Raw genomic sequence first — 15569 nt, forward strand, 5'->3', positions numbered from 1 at the left:
GTTCAGTGTGTGATCTGAGTGGGCATTCTATGTTATATGTCTAGTTTGTCTATTTCTATGTTTGGCCTGATATGGTTCTCAATCAGAGGCAGGTGTTGGTCATTGTCTCTGATTGGGAACCATATTTAGGTAGCCTGGTTTGTGTTGGGTTTTGTGGGTGGTTGTCTCCTGTGTCAGTGTTTGTACCACACGGGACTGTTTTGGGTTTTCACATTTCTTGTTTTGTAGTTTATTCATGTATAGTTTCATTATTAAAGAACCATGAATTATAACCACGCTGCATTTTGGTCCGCCTCTCCTTCCCAGGAAGAAAAACATAACACACGCCCACTCCAGCTCTTCCCCCCTGGCACTCAAGGGCGCCAGACACCCCAGCATTGCACAATCCTGCCATCATCATAACGCACACCTGGCTTCCCGTCACGCGCATCAGCGATTATTGGACTGACCTGGACTCAATCACCTCTGTCCTTACCTTCCCTATATCTATCTGGTTCCCAGCTCTGTTCCCGGCTTCTACATTAATGTTCGTATGTATTTGTATACCCTTGTGCTGACACTGTTCCTGTCCTCTTACCTGTCTGTTCCGCATTAAATGTTCAACTCCCCATACCTGCTTCTCCACCCCGGCGTCGGTCATTACACAATAGGTAGGCCTATTCCTTATTCCAAAACCAACTTGGACTTCCTCTAAGGAAGGAGGTTCTCCCTCCCGTGTACCAACTTCGGGAATTTAAAAACAAACACAAACTCCTCCAACTCGAAAACACATTGGTTTAATGAATAGTCTTGGTTGCAGAAGACGGGCCATTTCTCAACAACAACAAAAAACCTTAAAGGTTGTAGCTACAGACCAGATCTTACTCAAAGTGAGATCTCGCTTCGTTTTTTTTTCATGGGGGAGCTGATATGACGGGGAGCAGCAACAGAGAGAAACAACATGAAGCAAGTCATCAAGCAATAAGCTTAATCACTGCCAGTATTGATCAGATCAGTCATTATAGTGGTGGAGATTTCACTTTGGAAGAAAAGCCCTTTACTATCAGACAGACATGATTGCGGTCCTCCCACAGAACTACTGAAGATCGACCAGAGGAGTGTGTGTGCTCTGCAGTCTGCATGCTCATATAATATGAGCTCATCCCTGTCTGAGCCAAATCATTAGCTTCACACATAAATATTAGATAGAACATTTACAATTCAAAGTGCTGGTTGATGAAATCGGCAATCTCCTATCCCGCTCTCACAAGTCGGGCATTGACTTGTAATGAGCCTCCCAGAATTTAGGAACTAGTTTTGTTTGTAATTTGTCCAATAACTGTGTAGGCCAGTAGTTTTCTTTCGCTATGTCTATCCACGAGTCTCAAATTTCTCCCTATCCCTCCCCCTTGGCACTAATCCCTTGATGTTAGCATGTCTGAAGAGTATGTATAGGTGTAGTGGTAAAGCTTCCACCATATTGCTTTCACCTTACAGATCTGAAAACATTGAAGGGGTAATTAGGGCCAAGGGGAGGGGTACCGATCACATTGGAACTGGCTTAATCCCCGTTACCATTGGGACTTTGAAGTCAACCCAGGTTGGGCTGGCCTTGGTGGACTAACACAAATTGTGTTAACACTGCCTCCAGAAATTATGTCATGTTGCTAGGCAGCCAATATATAACTGCAGCTAGCTTTTCTAATGTTGCTAGCTAGCAAGATGCTGAAGAATTTAATTCACCCTCACCATGCTGTAACTAACGTTACCCCATACTCCTGCCAGTGCCAGCCAGACTCAGAGCTATATACAGTGCCTTGCGAAAGTATTCGGCCCCCTTGAACTTTGCAACCTTTTGCCACATTTCAGGCTTCAAACATAAAGATATAAAACTGTATTTTTTTGTGAAGAATCAACAACAAGTGGGACACAATCATGAAGTGGAACGACATTTATTGGATATTTCAAACTTTTTGAACAAATCAAAAACTGAAAAATTGGGCGTGCAAAATTATTCAGCCCCCTTAAGTTAATACTTTGTAGCGCCACCTTTTGCCGCGATTACTGCTGTAAGTCGCTTGGGGTATGTTTCTATCAGTTTTGAATACTTTCGCATGGCACTGTATTTAGCTTGCTGACGTTAGTTAGCTAAACAGTAAGCATCGTCACTAGCATAACAGGCTAGCCAGCTAGCTTAGATCCTACCTTGCTTGCCATGGCATTGACTATTAGCTAGCTAGGTAACCAGGCAAACCAAATAGGTTATAAAATCGCACTTGTTCGCTGCTAATCGTTCATTTTTTTAGAGGACATCCCCTATTCTGATTATTAACTGTTGTCAAACACAAGTGAGTATGAAAATATGATTCTCTTCCTCAACAATGTGCAGCGATTTCTACTTGATGAAAAGCGAAATGAGTATGACATCCTGGTATATAACCTCTTCAACCTATGGGGGCGCTATTTCATTATTGGATAAAAAAACGTGCCCGTTTTAAGCGCAATATTTTGTCACAAAAAGATGCTCGACTATGCATATAATTGACAGCTTTGGAAAGAAAACACTCTGACGTTTCCAAAACTGCAAAGATATTATCTGTGAGTGCCACAGAACTGATGCTACAGGCGAAACCAAGATGCAACTTCAAACAGGAAATGAGCAGAATTTTTGAGGCTCTGTTTTCCATTGTCTCCTTATATGGCTGTGAATGTGCACTGAATGAGCCTACGCTTTCTGCCGTTTGCCAAAGGTGTCTGCAGCACTGTAACGTATTTGTAGGCATATCATTGGAAGATTGGCCATAAGAGACTACATTTACCAGGTGTCCGCCCGGTGTCCTTTGTCTAAATTGTTGCGTAATCTTCAGCTGCAGGCTTTTTCCCATGGGATTCAGAGGAGAAAGCACACTTCCACGAACGATATATCATCGAAGAGATATGTGAAAAACACCTTGAGGATTGATTCTAAACAACGTTTGCCATGTTTCAGTCGATATTATGGAGTTAATTTGGAAAAAAGTTTGGCGTTTTGATGACTGAATTGTCTACTTTTTTTGGTAGCCAAACGTGATGTACCAAACGGAGCGATTTCTCCTATACAAATAATATTTTTGGACAAACTGAACATTTGCTATCTAACTGAGAGTCTCCTAATTGAAAACATCCGAAGTTCTTCAAAGGTAAATGATTTTATTTGAATGCTTTTCTTGTTTTTGTAAAAATGTTGCCTACTGAATGCTAACGCTAAATGCTACGCTAGCTATCAATACTGTTCCACAAATGCTTGTTTTGCTATGGTTGAGAAGCATATTTTGAAAATCTGAGATGACAGTGTTGTTAACAAAAGGCTAAGCATGAGAGCTAGCAGATTTATTTCATTTCATTTGCGATTTTCATGAATAGTTAACGTTGTGTTATGCTAATGAGCTTGCGAATAGAATTACACTCCTGGATACAGGTTTTTTTCGTAGCTAAACGTGATGAACAAAAGGAGCGATTTCTCCTAAACAAATAATCTTTCAGGAAAAACTGAACATTTGCTATCTAACTGAGTCTCCTCATTGAAAACATCTGAAGTTCTTCAAAGGTAAATGATTTTATTTGAATGCTTTTCTGGTTTTTGTGAAAATGTTGCCTGCTGAATGCTAACGCTAAATGCTACGCTAGCTATCAATACTGTTACACAAATGCTTGTTTTGCTATGGTTGAGAAGCACATTTTGAAAATCTGAGATGACAGTGTTGTTAACAAAAGGCTAAGCTTGAGAGCTAGCAGATTTATTTAATTTCATTTGGGATTTTCATGAATAGTTAACGTTGCGTTATGGTAATGGGCTTGAGGCTGTAGTCACGATCGCGGATCCGGGATGGCTCAAAGCAAGAAGTTAAAGCATAAAACATTTCAGAAATGTCACATACTATAAAACGTTCAATATGTTCGCATACCCAAAAAGCCTACTATTTAGAACGCAAGTATGTATATTTGGACACGACCTCTGTCTATGCCCTTACCTGCTCTACAGAGCCGGGGTCTGGTGTAATGCGTACAAACTCCTCCACGGTCCTCTCCACAGAGGCTTTCCTGTCCTGGGCCAGAGCTAGTCTGTTCTCCTCAGCACACACCTGTTCCAGCATGGTTAAGGACAGCTCAGCCAGAGCCAGTCTGACCCGCAACAGCCTCCTCGTGGCTGGGAGAGACAAGGGCTGACACTGTGGAAGGTACAGAGGGCAGAAAGAGAGAGCGAGAAATAGACAAAGATTATGACAGACACATTACAACAACAAGAACACATGCACAGACACCACTGTAAATGCAAATGCAAGAAGTTAAAATGTCTTATTGTGCCCAGCTCATTTTTCAACCCAGTGCAGGATAGCTTTAAAAGCCTTAGATCTGAATTTGATTTCCTTTGAAATGGAAAAGTTCATGAAGAAGATAAACGTATATCGATGTACATCTTCAGACTGAACAAAAGTGACACCTTCATTTACAAAGTAACGAAAGGGAAGTAACCAAGAAACAAATGGAGATTGGGTCAAATAAACTCAAATCTTGCGTGACAGACTTTATATGCAATTCTCTGGTTCCACGAGAGTAAGTGAATTCATATACACTCCTGTTTTCATATTTGGTATGTCATTTCAATGTAACTTATTGGGGCAGCAGTACCATCTGCTGAAAGCACAGGGCTATAGACTGTTAATCCTAAATGCAGAATTGGACCGTCAAAGTAGATTGCATCTAGCTAACTGGATTCTTCCGGATTTCTGCAGGTGGTTTAATAATGAAGCAAGATGCAATTTCAATGTCCTTTCAGGATTAGATCAAGATGCACTTCAAAATTGCAGTGTGCAAGTCATGTCTGCTCTGTCTTTGACATTGACTTTTGGAATGCTTTTTCTACATAAGGCAGTTTGGATGTTGGCCTGTTTGAAAGTTGGCCCTTACCCATCAGGTGTTACTGAAAAAAACAACTCAAACGGGTGTGTGTGTGTGTCTGTCTGTCTGTTTACTCTGTAGGCTATATCGGATATGAATTGAGGTCTGGAGCAAATAGGTGGATTCACCAGAGTCCACACACATTCAGTAATGATTTGGCTGAGATACCATGTTCCGCAAAAAAAAAACGGATTATGCCATTTTTATTGAGCGAGTATTAACAGGCAGATCAGGTTTATCTTGTTTATAGGTATATTTATCTGCTTTATAATGAATGGTTCTGTCCTTTTCAGGAATTCCTTGTTCTATAATTAAATCATCCATTTGGAAAATGTAACAATGTAGATCCCTAGTGAAACAAAGGGCAAAATGAATTCAATAAATAATTTAGCAGCACTGGCTTGGACTTGGCAGCCCTGGGTCGACAGGAGTCCAAGCAGCGAATCAGGCTTTCTGACAAGCCATATATGGACTTTTCACAAGCAAATCTAATATCTCAACCCTGTCAACATGTTCAGTTACTCTCTAAATAGAGTGTAATATGTTTGCAAATGCTTTCAGTTCCAGGACAGATAGCCAGAACTCTGTTTTGAGGAACTGTAACAGCTGAGCAAAATAGGATTTGCACACTTATTAAGACAAATTCCTTCACAATGAAGAACACTGCTGAGATATGGCTCCAATAAATGCGTTCTGACCTCCCGAGTGGCGCAGCGGTCTACGGCACTGCATCGCAGTGTTGCGGCATCACTACAGCCTGGGGTTCGACCCCAGGCTGTGTCATTAGCGGCCGTGACCGGGAGTCCCATAGGGCATCGCACAATTGGTTCAGTGTCGTCTGGGTTTGGCCGGGATGGCTTTTCTTGGCTCATCGCGCTCTAGCGACTCCTTGTGGCGGGCCAGGCGCCTGCAGGCTGACTTTGGTCTTCAGTTGAACGGTGTTTCCTCCGACACATTGGTGCAGCTGGCTTCCATGTTAAGTGAGCGGGTAATAAAAAGCGCAGTTTGGCAGGTCATGTTTCAGAGGACGCTTGACTCGACCTTCGCCTCTCCCAAACCCGTTGGGGAGTTGCAGCAATGAGACAAGATCTTAATCACGAAAAAGGGGGTAAAAATTATAAAATAAATAAATGTGTTCTGTTTTCTGTTTACATCAGAATCTAACCGAATAACTAGACTCAACCTGGTGGTGATGATTTGTAAAATTACAACGTGTTTTAAAATAGGTCCAAATTATTACCTAAGAGTTTGAACTGTATGGTATGTTCTGACTTGAAGGCTGATATTGGGAAGGTATACAGCATGTGCTTTACCTCTTGTGATGGGAACAGGCTTTGGGCGTTCAGAACCACATGTTCCTGTACAGAGACGGCCTGCTGCATGAAGGAGTAGGCATCCAGCAGGTGGCGCAGTTTTCCCTCATTGCCAGTGTGTTTAGCCAATATCCTACAAAGTAGAACATGCTGTGAATGATTTGAAGCGGACCAACAGAGGAATTGTCGACAAGAATGAATGAATGAACGTTATTGATCCCAAATTGGATAGATCATACTATGATGTGTTGTGTTGATGTCTGACCTCAATGCCTGTGCGTGCTCCAGGAGAGCTTCAGCAGCTTGCTCTCTGTGGCCCATTCGGAGGAACTCACTGGTGCTCTCTCTCAGGGTGTCACAGGCAGCCATGAGATTCTGTACTGACTGGGTGGACAGAGCCTCACCTGGCTCGACAGGGCTGGCTGCATGCAGACACTCCACCGCCCCTCTGAAAGACAGACATCACAGCGAGTCAATGACATCTAGGGGTCTGTTTTGGTCACAGCACAGGGGAGTACACTGTACTCCAGGGCTTTTGATCCAACCCTGCAGTACCACACCTGATTCAAATATCAAACTAATCAAGGTGATGAGTCTTCACTCTGGACCATAAGGTGATTTACACTGGGGCTTGATCGACAGCCTGCACAACCCAGAAGCTTTCCAGGACTGAATGTGGAGAACACAGACATCAAAGAGACTTACCTGCTCTCCAGAGACGTGATCAGGAACCTGAGCGCGGGAGCTCGGTTATGCCTCTTTTCCAGCATCGATTTCAGGGCTCCACAGCCTTGCTTTACTATTTGATATGTCTGTAACGGGAGAGAGTGGTCACTTTGAAAAGGACAATATTTGCTTCAGAGGAGACAATTGAGCAGAGGCTTGTAGGAGCTTCAATAGAATAAAATAGAATAGTTTTCACCTTGGTATCTATATCCTGGCCCCTCTGGGTCACTGTAGCTGTCAGCAGGGCCAGGGTGAGCTTGTACCAGAAGTCCTCATCACCTCCCATGTCTTGGGCCTTCTCCAGCAGTGCCAGGGCCTGAGAGTGGTTCTGTTCCTTATTGGCCAGGATGGCAAGAGAGAGCAGACTCCTCCCTGCTGCAGCCTGATTTCCCAGCTCCTGAGTACACAATACAAGAGACCACAAAAATAGAATAAAAGTGAATTGCTAAACTGTTATGACTTCACATACACATAAATACGAGTCACATTTCAACCAAAACAGAGAAACACTTCACAAATATGCAGTGGACTACTTAAGAGAAATATTGAAAACCAAACTATTGACAAAATTACTCAAAATTAAATAACCTTAGCCACCAGATGGGCCTCTGCCAATAGCTGTCTGGCGGGTTGGTACAGTCCCATACCAAGGCATATCTCAGCCTTATCAAGCCAGATATCCTGACTCCACAGATCCCCACACTGCTTCCCAGACAGACAGATGTGGTCAACCTTAGACTTCTGTAAACAGAGAAATGTATAAAGGCAGCAATGTCAGAATTCTGATCCCTGAATTCTATTCAATCCCCTGGCCCTGCACCTCATGGAAAATATGGAATTATGGAATGAACTCAATAGGTTAAGTCTGTACATACTGTAAATCTAAAGGATTGTTCATGGGCTGCAAAACTCTGGGTAAGGCAATGAAAAAATACAACCATTAATAATGCTCGTAAAAAAAGAAATGAGGATCATCGTCATGCCAGATTGACATGAGCGACGGCCATTTGAAATTTAACAAGCAACTAATTAAACCCTCATGAACCTGTGATAATGATGTGTTATGGGTTTCACATTATGAAAAGTGCAGTTTGGACTTATATCCCTGTCTGCATTTGACTGTAATCAACCTGTGCTGCTTGCCAATCAGGCTTTAAACTAGAATAACAGTAGAATAAAACTAAGAACTACATTAGTACAGTTATTCATTTCAGGGGTCATTTCGCTTTCTTTCTTCTCAACTCTAGGTCTATAAACCCGTACGGTGATAATACACCTTGTGTGGTATTCTTGTTCATTTCAGCTATGACGCTTTGAAACTAACCTCATTGTCCGTTTTGCCATTATAACCCATATACAGGCGGTTTCTCTCTCTTTGTAAAGCTATAGCTTTGCGACACCTGCAGTGAAATAATGCATGTACAGGAGATCAAAACACTAGTAACAGAATCAGAGGAAACACTACAGATCTAATACAAATGAGTACTCAGTATGTACAGGAGCTGGTGGAAAAGAGTGGGGCACACATACTCCATTTGTTCCTGCTCATGGATACCAGTCAGGCTCAGGAGCTTCTCGTGGTACACTGTAGACGTCTCCATATCCAGCTGAGAACAGCTCCTCACAATTCTAAAGCGTTAGAATAAGGAAATACGATGGGGAAACTATTAGGTAATATTTCACAAGAAATCAATGATTCGGAAACGGGCAAGGATTTGGACCACACGTGGGAAACCTTTCATATTGGAATGTTTAGCTCTACAATGTTTTTCAATAATTGACAAGCCAAAAGTAAAAGCAGTAGCCTTAACTAACATGCACTGAGTATACCAAACATTAGGACCACCTTCCTAATATTGAGTTGAACATTTTTTTGTCTTGCCCATTCACCCTCTGAATGGCACACATACTATACACAATCCATGTCTCAATTGTCTCAAGGCTTAGAAATCCTTCTTTAACCTGTCTCCTCCCCTTCATCTACAATGATTGAAGTGGATTTAACAAATAACATCAATAAGGGATCATAGCTTTCACCTCGATTCACCTGGTCAGTCTGTCAAGGAAAGTGCATGACAGACTGTGTTCTTCATGTTTTGTATACTCAGTGTATATGCACAATTACCTGGACACATTAAGTCTCGTCCTGGACTAAAAAGCAAGATAAATGGATAATCCCCATTGAAAATGCTTTTTAGTTTAGTCTAGAAATTAGCCTGATGTCTGGTAAAACACCCCATAGACTATTTCCAGTGAAAGTAGCAGTATTGCACCTGTGCACGAACAGAAAGAATAAACTCTTGAAGCGAAATTGGCATTATTCACCTGAGACGGTAGAGGTCAGAGAGGCTCCTTCTGTCTAGCAGGTCATGGGCAATGACCTCAGCCAGGTGCAGTATGGGAAGAGTCAGGTGGGTGAGAGAAAGAGACTGCAGCTCTTTCACCAGCAGGTCCAGGAAGAACAAGCTCTGAGTCTGCAGCCACCCAGACACGGGGAGAAAAGGAAGTAAACACATGACTTAATCATTACTATTTTGTTTCATTGACATCCTGCGTTTGTAATTAGTAATTTAGTAAGTAGTTAAAGTGCAGGACAGTGATTACATTTGATGTGTAGAACGTGTAGGACAAACTTTGAGCCATGGACAATAAGACTTTATCCTCCTGTATCATGTGGTGATTCAGCTTGTGGAACAGGACAGAGAAGAAAAAAACACTACAGAACAGCCTGATATCACATGAAGCGTTGGACTGGTCATCGTTTAGCATATTTTTCACACTGTGTAGGACTGCACCATCTGAGCATCTATTCATTTAATTTGTATGATTACCAAGCATAATTGTGTCACCTAATACTGTCACACTGGAGTGGCATAAGATAAATGAATCACCACACGTCTTTAGTTTAAAATAAGCTTATTTTTTTCTCTCTCTGACAACATTCTGATTTGCTCCCAAAACCAATCAGTAGACATCCTCTTCCAATCAACAAATTATGACTTGTCAAGACGAGGATCAATATCGAGTCAATGTTTCCGGCTTTCAAGCCCTCAACCCTAACCCGCCATGGCCAATTGAAACAGTCCCTGTTCCGATAATGACTCAATAATTTATATTCATTAGGGACCAAAAGGACAAAAACAGACTGAAATAGGGAGAGACTACATGAACTTGTCAATTTTTGTTGCAAAACATTTTGCCATGGTGTGCCCTTAATGAACATGACCCCATTGGGCTCTATAACAGAGGCAGTCAGAGAGAGCTTAGTGGTGCCTGCCTGTTTGCTGAGGCTGTGTCTGTTGATGCAGTGGGGGCTGGTGTCATATCTGAAGGCCTGGCGGACATCCTCGGGACAGTCGTACTGTGCCCACTCCTCTGGGCTGGAGGGCAACACGTCATCCTGTGGCCTCCGGGCTTTGGGCTTCTCCTCAGCAGGGGGTGGCTGTTTAAACACAGAAGAGCTCTGGTATTCCTTGGCCAAATATTCATTCCTAATTGCTTTCAGCTGGCAAAAGTGAACTGAAAGCAATTGAACTGTACAAATACTCTAAACTGCACTTTGGCAAGAATGCACAATGGTAAAATAACATATCGTATCATTCATTACTTGTCATTTGCAATGCTATACAATGAGAAAACAACAAAAAATAGCCATGGACTTCTCTGAAGGTGGTCAGGCCTGGGTGGTCAGTTCTACCTCTTTAGATTTTTTGCCTTTGTCCTTCTCCTTATCTTTGTCTTTTTTGGCTGTTGCAGAGGGACATGGCCGGGACGTTGGGACTAGAGGATTCTTCATCATCTCCTTGATTACCTCACATGCTGTTGCCATGGACACCTGCAATGGGAATGCACTGCTATCACTCGTCTTTCTGTTACCCGTAAATCACATTTTTTTAAACGGAGAAACCATTTTGTGGCTTATACTGTATGCATCTGATGGTATAAAACATAGTGAAATTACTGGGTCGTGTTCAGTAGACATGAAACATTAAGGTACTATCTGAACCTGTTGTCCATTACAAAATGTGTTGCTACGGTGTGCCCTCATGAACACAACTTAGGTGTGGTAGTTTTAAAGGAGTCCCTACCTGCCAGATCTGCAGCACTAGGCTATAGGCCCTAAGTAGGTTATGTTGGTGCTGGGGGGATGCCCTGTCCCCAATGACAGCCAGCAGAGTGTGTGCTCTGACCAGGCTGTCCAGACGCCTCACCTCCCTGAGGTCAGAGATACAGGGCCCAGACACCACCCCCTGCACCCCAACGTGGGACTGAACCTTCACTGGTATCAGCCCTGTCCCTTCTCCCGACTCATCTGTAAGGGAGGAGGATACACAAATAGGGCCTGATTCAGAGTTTAGAAATGTATGCCTTCTTACGCACGCCTTTCCTACGCACTACTCAGTAGTTGGTATTCAGACTTACCTTATGCAGATGCGTAAAGGGCTTTGCAGGCATGGTTCCCTTGCACACACTGAATAAAAGTAATTCAACTGCTGAAAACCCTTCCATTTGCTAAATTATTTTCTGGTGGAGTTTTCATTCAATAGGGTTTTCAGTACATTTATCGAAAGCAATCCCTTTAAATTGGATACCTTTAGTTAGAATTTTCTCGACAGGCTCACTAGAATATATGGAAAGTACGGTTCAGAATATTAGGCATAAATAAAGAAATGTATGCTTAAATACACACAGTTGTCTACTTTTCAGCATCAATTGGTAGATTTAAAAATATTCTGAACTTGTATATTACTTAGGGTTAGAAGGTATTCATGAATGCTAAAAAAATATATATTTGGAGAGCTTTTACACACTAAATATATTGGCGAATCAAAAATACATTGTTTTAGTTCATCCTGAAGTTGCCATGTTCAATTGTTCAATAGTGGAAATATTGGAAGGTGAGTGTACAATAGGTGAGTGAACAGTAGTCATATGAATCTACCCTAATAATACTCACTCATCATGCGCTATGCACCAGGTTTAAACTGCTACGTATGGTCTGCGTTCCATAATGACACCAATAGACTACACGACCCCTATTGTTGCACAACTTGAAATAAGTTAGCCTAATATGATCCACTATTGCTAGCAATCCTAAGGAACAAACCCACGAACGTGACAGAGGAAATAAAGGTAAACAAACAATATAATGGAAACAAGCAAAAAATAATAATAATAAAATAACAAAAGAGACAGTAATACATGAATGTAGGGATAATTGACGGTGGCTACCGGTAGTGGGCTAATATTTAACACCATACCATTTTTGTTGTTGTTAGATACAGTGAAAAGTCTGGGCATAACTAAAACATTTTTAGAAATCATAAATCAGCTTGGTAGGTTTGACGCTATAGGCCTGTCATTTGCGCATGGCTACAGAAGCCTAAAGCTTTGGTCTTCAAATGTCATCCTTACACGTTATAAGGCCAGCATGTCATAAACTTCACTGTGGTGATAAAAGGTGACATGTTGATATGCTTCAGTTTGCTGCCATATGACCGGTTTCACATCTGTCTACAGCGATCCTAGGATCTAAAACGATTGTAATTTATATTTACAATCCCCTTACCCAAACGGCTTACTCCATTTACCTAGCTCTTATCAATTTGTAAATTCAAGTGCATGGAGAATGGTGTTATTTCAGAAAAGTTAAGTAGATGTTGTTCCACTTGGGACCAACAGGTTGTTCGACTTTAATCGTCATTTCATTGTGAGTAAAAGTGGTGGAGTTATGAGGGAAATAAGTCATGAATGCGGCTTATCTGTAGACACACCTCTTCGATCTCAAATGGTGAATAGGATGCTATTCTCATGCTTAAGTTCAAGGTCGGAATACGCATAGAGAGAAAACTGCATAAAAAGGGAATTGCGCTCCAGTTACGCGTGCTTAAAACTCGGGTCGGATTTCCCCACATACTGCCCACCTGGGTTCAAGCACATTTTAAATCCTTAAAACACTTTCCCATTCGCTCTGGCCTGTCTGTAATGCTGGTGGCAGGGTTGCAGTTTTGAAAATATTCTCTTGGGTCCAGGCAAGCTCAATCAACCCCTTGCTAAAATATTTGAAAACATCTGAAATAGTATTCGAACCCAAGTCTGGTGTACATGTACAAGCACACACGCACCGCATTCAACATAAATGAGTAGACTCATCCCAAGAGAAATCAGTACCTCCTTGGGAATTTTCTCTCCTTTCCAGTTCTTTCAGTTTGCTTCCCTTGGAACCGGTCTTCTCTATTAATTCAAATGAAAAGAACAAAAAAACAAATAGTTTACGATTCTTCAGTAACTAAAACAGACCTTCACACAAACACATAGCAATGACAAGAAACATACCATTGCTCTCTTTCTGGTCAGTGATCATGTGCAGGAGGATGTCGATAGCCCACTGTATCTGGTGCTGGGCATCAGAAAGGGGAAAGTTCTGACAGTACAGCCACTCCCCAAACTCCAACAGGAAATCCGCCTTCTGCCACTGACTCTTCACACTCTACACAAACACAACAAACCCACAAGGTTCACCCATACAAAGCCGCAGCGTAAGCGATGCACAGAGCCTGGCTGCAATAGCACTAAGCTTCCACTAGATGCTGCTAGTGTCCCTTAGCTCAATAGGGCCACTTGGATTCAGACCTGCAAGGAACTGCGGCAATATTTCACATTTCGAAGAGCAAACTGAAGAACTTTATGTATGTAAAGTAATCAAAAGTGAAAATGCATGTGTGTGTGTGTGTGTGTGTGTGTGTGTGTGTGTGTATGTGTGTGTGTGTGTGTGTTTGCTCAAGAATGTGTCTTTGTGTGTATATGTTTGTGCATGTGCAGTATAAAATACTTAAGTCGTTTTTTTTTGTATCTGGTACTTACTTTACTAATTTATATTTTTGACAACTTTTACTCCATTACATTCTTAAAGAAAATAATGTACTTTTTACTCCATACAGTTTCGCTGACACCCAAAAGTACTCATTAGATTTTGAATACTTAGCAGGGCAGGAAAATTGTCCAATTCACACACTTGTCAAGAGAACATGCCTGATCATCCCTACTACATGATCTGGTGGATTCACTAAACACAAATGCTCTATGCCCACGCCGATGACGTGGACGTAGATTAAGGCAGCCCTCCGCACCTCTCTGATTCAGAGGGTTTGGGTTAAATGCGGAAGACACATTTCGGTTGAATGTATTCAGTTGTGCAACTGACTAGGTATCCCCTTTCCTTACCAGTAAAGAAGTAATGGCATTCTGGTAGCAGGCCAACTGCTGTAGCATCTCCCCAGAACACAGTGCCACTCGGTGCCACATGTGGGAGCAGTAGAGCTCCCCTTCATCCCGGAACTTCTGCATGTCTATCACCACACTCTCCCCCAGACGAGCCTTCACCAGCACCCGGTGCTTGAACAGGAGCCTTGGGCACAGTCATGGGGGAAGACAAGCACAGTTTCACATTCTCATGCCCTTTTCCCACCATCGTGCCAACCCAAACCATACTGTGATGGCTCAAGACATTTTCTTTTCACATTGTAATTTCCAGCAACTATGTGGATGTGTAACCAGGCCAGCACAGTACAGCTTAACATTCTCACACATGGGTAACCTCACAGAAATATGATTGTGATAATGGCCATGAAAATTCATATTCATATTTCCTTTTTAAGGGCATAATTTCCTCCAGTTAAACTATCAACACCTAATGTTTTCATTACTAAGGATTTGATGCTCTGAAAGGCCCTCGCAAAAGCTGAACCCCCCCCCCACACAATTTTTTTTTATTGTTTAAGCAAAATATTTTACAAATCAAACATATTTTATGCTTATTCACCCAATTAGGGTCAGGCTTTTTTGCTGAGACCTCCATAATGATGGAATTGCCCATATCCAAAATATGACATTTCATAAAACACACATACTTTTTTATAGCGTCATAATCATATTGAGGCATATTAACATGCGTACAAATAAGCACATAGAAATGTGATGACGCCAGTGATAGGAGTCCAAAGTCCTGTACAACCTCCTCCCCCATTATTTTCCCCTATTCCCCGTATCAGTTCTCTCCAGCACTCACAGCCTGTGTCTGGTGCGGGGCATGTCTCTGATAGCCTGCTCCAGCAACGTCAGAGCTCCTGTCCAATCTGAGCTGTCTGCGTGGATGTGGAACAGCAGGCCGTACATGGCTGCTCTCAGGGTCAGGTCATCCTCAGGGCTCCCCATGCCTACACACGCACACACAAAAATGTATAGATAAACACAAACAAGCATACATGCAAACACAAATGCACAGACACAAACAGACACAGAAAGAAAGGAATCGAGAATGAGAATAAAAAATCTATTGGATTCGCACACCAGTAGGCCATTAGATCTGTGGCATTTACATACAAGCAGTCACATAGAGTAGCGTTTTTTTCCCTGAAGTTCTCTGTAAAGGTTGGGTGATAGAACTTAACAGAACGTCAGGAAAAAGCACTACTCTATGTGACTGCTTGGATGTAAATGCCACAGATCTAATGGCCTACTGGCGTGCGTGGGAATGTGACTTCATCTATCATGTCTACTAGTGGTGTTTGAGAGTGTTACAGCACAAGACAGGCCGTTTTGGAAATAAATAAG

The 15569-nt window shown here is 42.1% G+C and overlaps 1 protein-coding gene across 1 annotated transcript in view; it reads right to left on the reverse strand.

Moving 5' to 3' along the window:
* The window catches only part of LOC118401477 (cilia- and flagella-associated protein 46), an 85581-nt gene that overhangs the window by 34419 nt on the left and 35593 nt on the right, over window positions 1-15569 (reverse strand). Inside the window, exons 26-41 of the mRNA XM_035799018.2 lie at window positions 15025-15172; window positions 14181-14364; window positions 13293-13446; window positions 13128-13190; window positions 11045-11268; window positions 10654-10791; window positions 10234-10398; window positions 9282-9430; window positions 8487-8585; window positions 8281-8356; window positions 7545-7697; window positions 7153-7353; window positions 6936-7042; window positions 6496-6678; window positions 6231-6363; window positions 3990-4187 (exon numbers count right to left, since the gene is read on the reverse strand). Coding sequence (XP_035654911.2) covers window positions 3990-4187; window positions 6231-6363; window positions 6496-6678; window positions 6936-7042; window positions 7153-7353; window positions 7545-7697; window positions 8281-8356; window positions 8487-8585; window positions 9282-9430; window positions 10234-10398; window positions 10654-10791; window positions 11045-11268; window positions 13128-13190; window positions 13293-13446; window positions 14181-14364; window positions 15025-15172 — 2375 coding nt within the window. The remainder of the gene's footprint in view (window positions 1-3989; window positions 4188-6230; window positions 6364-6495; window positions 6679-6935; window positions 7043-7152; window positions 7354-7544; window positions 7698-8280; window positions 8357-8486; window positions 8586-9281; window positions 9431-10233; window positions 10399-10653; window positions 10792-11044; window positions 11269-13127; window positions 13191-13292; window positions 13447-14180; window positions 14365-15024; window positions 15173-15569) is intronic.

This window comes from Oncorhynchus keta, chromosome 2, assembly GCF_023373465.1.
Source record: "Oncorhynchus keta strain PuntledgeMale-10-30-2019 chromosome 2, Oket_V2, whole genome shotgun sequence".
In the NCBI taxonomy this organism is placed as follows: domain Eukaryota; kingdom Metazoa; phylum Chordata; class Actinopteri; order Salmoniformes; family Salmonidae; genus Oncorhynchus; species Oncorhynchus keta.